Source organism: Suricata suricatta, chromosome 14, assembly GCF_006229205.1.
Source record: "Suricata suricatta isolate VVHF042 chromosome 14, meerkat_22Aug2017_6uvM2_HiC, whole genome shotgun sequence".
Lineage (NCBI taxonomy): Eukaryota > Metazoa > Chordata > Mammalia > Carnivora > Herpestidae > Suricata > Suricata suricatta.
Genome location: NC_043713.1, coordinates 78,450,331 through 78,458,944, shown reverse-complemented (window position 1 = coordinate 78,458,944; position 8,614 = coordinate 78,450,331). Strand labels below are relative to the sequence as shown.

The 8,614-nt window shown below is 56.6% G+C and overlaps 1 protein-coding gene across 2 annotated transcripts in view; it reads right to left on the bottom strand.

The window, feature by feature from the left end:
* Positions 1-4,318: 4,318 nt before the first annotated feature.
* The window catches only part of TBX3 (T-box transcription factor 3), a 14,278-nt gene continuing 9,982 nt past the window's right edge, over positions 4,319-8,614 (bottom strand). For both annotated transcript variants that reach the window (XM_029922571.1, XM_029922572.1), the window contains 2 exons: positions 8,263-8,614; positions 4,319-6,406 (listed from right to left, as the gene is read on the bottom strand). The exon at positions 8,263-8,614 is cut by the window's right edge and continues 51 nt beyond it. In XM_029922571.1, the coding sequence (XP_029778431.1) occupies positions 5,945-6,406; positions 8,263-8,614 (814 nt within the window). In that variant the 3' untranslated portion in view covers positions 4,319-5,944. The remainder of the gene's footprint in view (positions 6,407-8,262) is intronic.

Below are 8,614 nucleotides of genomic sequence, written 5' to 3'. Positions count from 1 at the left end.
ACCCCTTTTCCTACGCAGGGCTATGCTCCCCGCACCCCTTCTCCTGCTTCTGGGCAGAATCTGTCACCCCACTAGCCGAGCTCCCAGCTGAGGCCAGCCGAAGAGTCGGGCGTAAGACAGCAGGCAAAACTGAATTCGCTTAGGTTCTGGGAGGCTGGGCAGGGTGGAAAGAAACAAGTGGTGCCGTGCCCTCGCTCCCCACCTGCACGCAGTCCCTGGCCTTGGCACCTGGGGCGGATGGAGCACAGCGAATGCAGGGAGGAGCCCAAGGCACCCCAAGACCGAGGGTTCCTTTCCGACTCGGCGGGCGTAGGGGACACTTGGAGTTGGCGGGATCGCCCTGCCTGACCTGGCTCACGCCGGGACGACTATAATTCCCTCTGGCTGGCGACTCAGATCTGAACGCGACCACGGTTTCTGCCCCCAGGCCCTGCCACTGGCGTTTTTAAAGGGGTTTTGTCCCCAGTGCACCCCTCGGTTCAGCTGGCTGGGAAAAAGGCCCCAAGCCTTTGGTCTTCACCCCTACGGCTCCTTTGGGGGCGCCAGGGTCAGAGGGCAGGGGTGGGAGGTGAGGGGGGGCACCGAAACAGAAGCTGCACTTTTCCCATTGCCTGGAGAAATGAAAACGTTCTTCTCCGAAGAGGCGTGAGACACACACGAAGCCCGGAAACACGCCCATAGATTTCTCTGCAGCCGGGGACACGCGCACCTCCACCTGAGTTCGGAATGGCGATCCAAGTGGGCTCTGGAGTCCCCTTTGGCGGGCATTCTGGCTCCAGTGTCCCAGGTGATCTTGGGTAAGTGGCTTAACTATCGTGTGCCTCAGTTTCTTCCTCTGTTGAATGGGGCTAAAACTCATACCCACCTCTCAGGGGTTAACGGTGAGCCTTAAAGACTCTCACTTGGGTGGGGTGCCTACCCGATGCCTGGCACGTGCACGTGCCCCTTTACATGCCAGCTCGTTTTATTATTGTTGTTACGTGTACTTTGAATGCCGACATCTGCAACATATACATCTTGATTATACGCATCTTGATTGTAAAACAACCAAATGCATCCGTATCCGGAACTGTCTCCCGCATGCACTTCGAAATCTAAATTGGAAGAGACGTCTGCAGACAGAGCACGCACAGGTCCACGCACACGCATGCATCTCCTTCTGACACCTGCAGGCCCTAGTCCCCCAACTCAGGCGCCCAAAGAGCTACCCACAGGCCCGCACATCTCCCGCTCTGTACAGAAGCCTGGCACCCACACCCAGCAGCCTCTCTCTTGGCCGGTTGCCGTGAGGTCGAATTTGGAAACCAGCGAGGCAGAAAGCGCGCGGACGCGAAGCGTGTCAAACCTCTTGCAGCGCCCGAAGGCGGCTGCCTGTCTGCTGGCTTAGGGGAAAGGTCAGAACAAGGGTTTTCCTGCTCGGATGGAATTTTTTGGAGGGCCTACGGGCCGAGAACTTTCCCCACAAAGAAAGAGTGGGTTTCCAGGACAGCGCAGATCCAGAGGGGGGCTCTGCACGCGCGCGCGCGCGCGCACGCACCCGCACTCACGCCTACACGCACGCCCGCGTGCACAGACCCCGCTCCTTCGGGCTGGCGGGACCCGGGAGGAGGGAGCTCACGGGTCGTGACCCCTGCCTCTGCCGGAGCGCGCCCTTCGGCCCCTGCAATTAGCGCCGGGAGGTCAGCAGGCACCCGGACGCCTTCACCCGCGGCTCAAAGCACAGCAAAAGGCGACCCTACCCCGCCCCTCCGCGGGTCTCAGACGCCAGGGCGCGGCCAGGCTTGGAGCCGACCTCCCCAAGGGGCGGGGGCCTCAGGGCTCCGGACGGCACCCGCATTTGTCACCTTAAATCTACAAATCGCGGAGTCGCTGGGCCCTGCAGGCTGCCACAGCTCTGACCCCTGCCGGGACGGACTGCTGCTCCCTCCAGCCTCGCGGCCTTTGTCCCTGTAGACGCGGCCAGCATAAAGGCAAAACATTCCAGAGTTCTAAGTAAGAAAGAAAAAGAGCGCATCCAGGCTACATTTTAAATTATGTAATTTGGGGGAGGAGGGAATCCTGCCTCTCTCCATCTGCCCACTGAGAACTCAGGGCACCCCCTGCCCGGCTGGGTCGGGGGAAACTTTTGGGGACCTCCACACCAAGCGGCAGGGCGCTTGGCTAGAAAACGATGACCAGGGTCCCCTCCCTGGATTTCCTTACTGTCTCTGGAAACCCAGAGACGGGAAGGACTGTTTTTCTCATCTGAGGCCCAAAGTGGAGTGAAAGTGATACCCAGGAAAGAGACCACTCACTGCTTCTTCCGACGCTGGGGCGTGGGGGGCGGGGGGTGTCAGGGAAAGTTGGGGTGGCGAGGCTGAGAAGGGGCAAAGGTGAAACGCCCAAGTTCCGGAACCCGGGAGGCGCTGCAGTGCCGAGCGCGCGGCGGCGACAGGGGCGCATTCGTGGCCCAGACAGATAGGTGGCACTCGAAGCCCGAAAAAAAAAAAAAAAAGCCGAAGGCGCCGGCCCCGAGTGGCCTCCGCGGCGGCCGCCGCCACCATAAAGCCCGCGGCGAGATTGCGACCGGCGCCAGGTGAGTAATAGGCCACGAAATCCAGAGAGATTGCGAGCGTTCACCCCCCGTCCGTCAGCGCCACCTGAGTTACTCATTAACATCACTATATACAAATAAGATACACAGGAGATTAAAGGGGGTGGGGGCGGCGAGCGGTGGGAGAGGCCGGCCACACGTCTGAGCGCGGTCCGAGAATGGGGCGGGGGGGGTAGATGCGGACTGAGAAAGCAAAGCATTCCTTCCCTCGCCCAGGCGCTGGGCTCCCCAGGTCGGGAGGGAGAGCGCGCGGGGCACACCCTACCCACTGCCACCTTCCAGGGGCGCGGGCTCCGCGCGGAATCCTTGGGCCCAAAGCCGGCCCCGGCGGGCGCGCACTCTGCAAATCTCCCGGGCCTCCAGGGAGCCAGCGCCCCAAAGGTCCCGAGGCCCTACAAGCACCCCCCACCCCGTCCTTTGCCCTCTCACCCGGGAAGACAGCACCCGGGAAGAGGGTGTGGGGCTCCCCACGTGCCTGGCTGGAGATGCAAGGAGCTTGCCGTCCACCCCCCCCCGCCCCCCCAAAAGGTCCCGACCTCGATCCCCTTCCAAGTCCGGGAGGAGGGAGGGGAGAGGGATCCTCCTCGCCGGCCATTCAAGAGGCCCGAAGGTGACAGGGACTTGGGGCCGGGCTGGCGGGCTCCGGGGACGGGGGGAGGGAGGCTGCCGCCAGGCAGGCTCCGGCTGGGTCCTCACGTCACGGCCCCCAGGGCAAGAAAAGGCCTCGAGAACCTTCCCTTGCCCGCCCCCCTCCCCCCGCGCAAATACACCTCCACGGCGGCTTGGCGGAGGTGGGGACTCTCAGAGACCAAAAGACTGTCCTGGCCTCTCTATTTTTTATTGAATGTTTCAAAAATAAATTGAACTTCAAAAGGCAACTCCCCAAACAGCCTGGAGGCTGGCTGGAGGGGGAGGGCCGGAGGCCGGTGTCAGCCTCCTGGGTGACTTTTCCCTGGGAGGGGGTCAACTATGCGCCCTGGAATCACCTTCCACTGGCGGGGAAAACCTGCCTTCCCCTCGGTGACACAGCTAAGTCTGCGCGGAGCCGGCCGCATTCCGCGCCCAGGTTGGGGAGCCCTGGGTCAGCAGGGTCCCAGCAGAGACACCGGGGACCACCTGGGGACGTTAGGGACAGGCCATTTCTCCCACCACCCGGAGGGTCGCTGTCTTGCCCAGCCGGGTCTGGCGGGGAGATCTTGCTTTTTCTTTTTCTTTTCTTTTTTCTTCTCTCTCTCTCTCTCTCTCTCTCTCTCTCTTTTTTTTTTTTTGGGCACACTGATGCAAGGAGAGAGTTTTGACTGGCATTTTCCGGATCGACGTGAAAAGGGAGAGGGAGCCTAAAACGAAAACGTTCGCAGTCCTCCACCGTAGGGATTAGTCGGACTCGTGTGGGAACCACGGACTTAGGGAGCAGAGCATTCTTTTTCCATTAAAATTTCAGTATCTGAAATTGCTATTCAACCCGATTCTAATCAGTCTTCTTCCCGTCTCTCGTTTTGCTCCCTAATTTAAAGGAAAAGTAATTTCAGATCGAAGCGGTTCTCTACGCCCCAGTAAGGGACTTTTGTTTTTAGCTTTGGGACTTGAGTGACAGCTCATTTGGGTTCCATGGGGGCGGTCTTAATTACTTAAAGGCGAAGAGAAGGGGATTGAGGAAGCCAGCGGGCCGGAAGGACTCGCTTGCTGGAAAGTTTTCTAAAGAAAGTACTTCACAGGAGGCCCAGAGACATTTCAATAAAAATTTATTGAAATTTCAATGCTGTTTTTTCAAGAGAGGGGAAGAAATACAGAAAACCAAAGAAGTCATCAACGATTATAACACAAAATATACCTTCGTGAATTTTTGTCTCTAAACCATCTCCCAGCACCTGACTCGTGAACTGGGAATATAGCTCTAGAGGCACCAAGTTCAAAACACCATAAATATTGAAGACAGTAGTCAATCCCACTTGGTTTTGAAGAAATCAAGACTGGCAAATACAAATACAAAAGAAAAATGAGAGAATCAATCCACGGCCTCTGCACTCCCGGCCCCCACCCCCCACCCCCAAGCAATCTCAGGAACTTAGTGTTATATTTTAAGGAATTTAAGAGAAGTTGCACACCTCCCCAGTTTGGGGTGAAATAGACAACAGCGCTTCCCTCCCCCAACCCTTGGACACTAAAAGAAAAAACTTTTTTTCTCAGCTCTTTTGAAAGTCTGTTGAGTGTCGGTGCAAAGTGTGTTTTCTAGTTTTAAAAGCGATTCTGTGGCCTTGAAATAAAATTGAGGAAAGGAAAACAAGAACACAAAACCGGGCGGCTGCGATCCTATTTACATAGAGCTATGTACAACGTCAATAAATTAAAGTTTAATTTTCCGAGCATTCATATTCCACCTATTTACAGGAGTTATCAAATAATTACATAAATACTTTGTCTAATAGTCTCGCTTCTTTATTATTTTTCTTCTTAAAACCTTGTTATTGCATATAGAGGAAAGAGAATTAACTGAGACATAAATCCTCCTACAAAGCGGAGATAAAATAAATTCATTGTGTGTGTGTGTTCTCCTCCCCCCTTCCCTTTAAATCCTCCCCCTTGGGGTTGCCGATTGGAGGGTAGAGAATGGCGGGGGGGGGGGAAGGTGTGGGTTCATGTTCTTTTCTAAAAGCAAGCATTCAAAATAAAAACCACAAATACATTACTGTGGATCATGCAAAAGAGACCTATAGTGGCTCTTAAAACATCACAAGAATACTAAAAAGACACAGATTTCCTTAATAGAGACCAAACAAGGATGGCAGGGACTTTCTTCCCCCAAACAATGCTGCTCAGTCATGTATTTAGAACTGATATGCAAGTCACTACAAAGTTTTTAATGTTCACAAACAATCATGTTAACGTATTCATCTGTCCCCAGTACATTTTTTTAAATTTTACTTTTGTTTCTACTTGACACGGTGAAGGAAAAAAATAGATAGATAGATAGATAGATAGATCTGCAGTGGGGGAGAAGCCTTGTGACACCTCCCCTCCTGGTGGGCCTGGCTACCTTTTTCTCCCCACAGCAAGCAGAGGCGCCTTGTGGCTGGAGGTGCTGTGGCCATAAATGGTTTAATTCCTGCCCCAACAGCTCAACGCAACAAACATTTCTGAGCCCCAGAATCGGAGTCAGATCCTGGATCCATAAACCACTGCCAAGAAGCCGGGGCCTGTTTCTAGCACATTCCAGAGGAGTCCGGCACCCCCTCCCCAGACAGGACTGCACAAAGAAGCGCCAACCCCAGGCGCGCCCGCGGTTTATTTTACATCCAACAAAGTGCACTGCAGACTGGAGACTGGAATGAGGAGACCTGTCTAGGGAGGGCCCTACGGGGACCCGCTGCGGGACCGGTCCGGCTTGGCCTCCAAGCCGCTGACCAGCCGCTGGATGCTTTGAAGTTCGCTGGTGGCCGCCTCCTTCTCGGGACACAGTTTGGGCGACAGGGACACGGAGCTGGAGGAGAGCGTGGAGGAGCGGCTGTTGAGTTCCGAGCCGGAGTCCACGGCCACCGAGGCCGGGCTGGCGGCCAGCGCGGCGGCTTTGCCGTCCAGGGGCCCCGCGGCCGCGGCCATGGACGGCAGGGCGGTGGTGAGCAGGCCGCTGCTGTCGGGGACCGGCATGGGGATGGAGTAGGGGCTGTAGCGCAGCCGCGGGCGCATGCTGTTCAGGTTGAGGAAGGGGTGGCGGTGCACGGAGCTGGAGGCCGCGGCCGAGGACGCGGCGGCGGCCGCGGCCATGTACGTGTACGGGTAAGGGAACAGGCTTCCGAAAGGCGACATGGCCAGGCCCTGCGGGGAGAAAAGAGAAACGCGGGGCGGTGAGTCGGCCCAGCGGGGCCTGCGCGGCGGGGAGGAGCCAACCTCGACCATCCCCCGCCCCTCCCCCCAACCTTGGGGCCTTGGGCCAGTCGTGAATCTCCAGGGGTTGGGGCACTCAAGGCTTCCTTCTCCAGACCCGCTTCCCTCCCTGTGCCCTAGCTTTATTATGGAGAAAAAAAACAACCCGGAGAGAGTTCCTACACTTACTGGGGCTTTGGGTAGCGAATGAGGCTAAGGCCCCCAACGTGCTCCACGGGGCACCTGGCCAATAGAACTGTTAGAAAGTCTCCTGTTGGGGCAGCTGGTGCACCTGATAAATGGGGCTGCAGGCTAGTTCAGCCAGTGCAAAGCAGGGATTTTTTTTTTTTTTTTAATGGGACATACACTTGCTGAAGTCAGTTGGGGATGGAGGGAGCAGAAAAGGGTTGGCCCTAAACAGAGACAAAGAAATATTCTGGCCGGATACACTGGTATAATGGGTAGAGAAACCGAGGTAGGCCCCACAGGTTCAGCTTCGAGTGGCAGAAGCAGAAGTGAAAATGCAGGGCCTCTGGCCTGGGCCTGGTCTCTGTCCGTCGCCTATGGGTGCCACTACCACCCTTTCTCCCAGGCAGCCCCTCTAGGGCAGGGTCTCCAGAAGGAGGGGAGCAAGGGGGAAAAGGCCAGAAGCCATATCAGTTCTCAGTTCCCTCCTCCCCCACTCCCAGAGGGGAGCAAACCCTGCCTCTTGGCTCAGAGAAGGGAGACGAATGTACTCAGACAAAACAAAGGCAAGGGCGTGCAGAACCTTCTCTCTGGGTTCAGAGCATTTCCAAGCAGCCCGAGACTTCTCCCCAGCTGCCCTGCGCCCCAGCACAGCTGTCTGAGCCGTAGAAGAGGCTGCCAGGCTGAAGAAATCTGCCCCTCTCCTCTGACATTTCCCACACAGCCACAAACCATTAACCCTTTGGGGGGCAGGCTGGCCTGCTTGGGGCGAGGGGCGAGGGACAGGGGACCAGCTTCCCACTGGAAGGAAAGGCAGAAGTCTCAAGTCCCACCCCCAAAACAGTCCCTTCCCCTCCCTAATGTGATTCCTGGTGGGCTGTTGGCTATGAGCCATTTAAGAGACATGTCAGCTCTGAAGCGGAAAATTCATAGACCCTGAAGAAGGGCAGGAAGTCAGACGGCCTGGGGTAGAGCCTCGCCTCCACCACTTAGTGGCTGTGTGACTTCAGATAAGTTACTCAACATCTCTGGGCCCCTGCCCCTTCATGTGTAAAGTGGAGGTGACAAGAGTGTCACTGAAGTCAGAATAGACCAAGCACAACCTAAGTGCGCTAGAAACAGCTATTATCATTATTACTGCCTACTACTCTACTGGAAACAGTCCTTAACTTAGAAAAAAAATTTTTTAAGTTTTTTTTTTGGGGGGGGGGGGAAGTGTCAGGTTATGCTGAGTCAGTGAGATTAAACTTGACCTAGCAAGGGGCACCTGGGTGGCTCACTCAGTCGAGTGTCTTGACTTTGGCTTAGGTCATGATCTCACAGTTCGTGGGTTCAGGCCCCGAGTCAGGTTCAGTGCTGACAGGTCAGAGCCTGGAGCCTGCTTCAAATTCTGTGTCTCCCTCTCTCTGCCCCTCCCCTGTTCATGCTCTGTGTCTCTGTCTCTCAATAATAAATAAATGTAAAAACAACAACAACAAAAAAAAACCTTGACCTAGTCAATGTTACTATCATTAATTATTAAGGCTCCTAGGAGAGGGGGCCTGGGTAAGGGTCTGGCATCACAAGGCGGGTAACCAGAGTGCACAGAGGGAGGGTCTGGAGGGGGGAGGTGCCCTCATTACCTGAGAAGCCAGGACATGCTGCTGGAGGTGGAAGGGCAGGGTGGCCGCAGACGCTCCCGAGAGTCCCTGCGCCGCGGCGGCGGAGGCCATGGCCGTGGAGTCCAGGCCCGAGACGCCGGTGGAGGCCCCGGACACCGTGGCCAGCAGGGGCCCCATGCCGGCTGCCATGCTGGAGAAGGCGCCCCCCATGGCGAACTGGCCGGGGTGCAGGAAGAGCGGGTGCCCGTTGAAGAACTGCTGTCCCGCCAGCCCGGGGGCGAAGCCCAGGCCCGGCAGGGGGCCCTGCCCCAGGTGCGCGGCGGCCGCGTCCGTCTGCACCGTGAGCGGCGCGAAGGCCTCCTTGCCCGGCAGC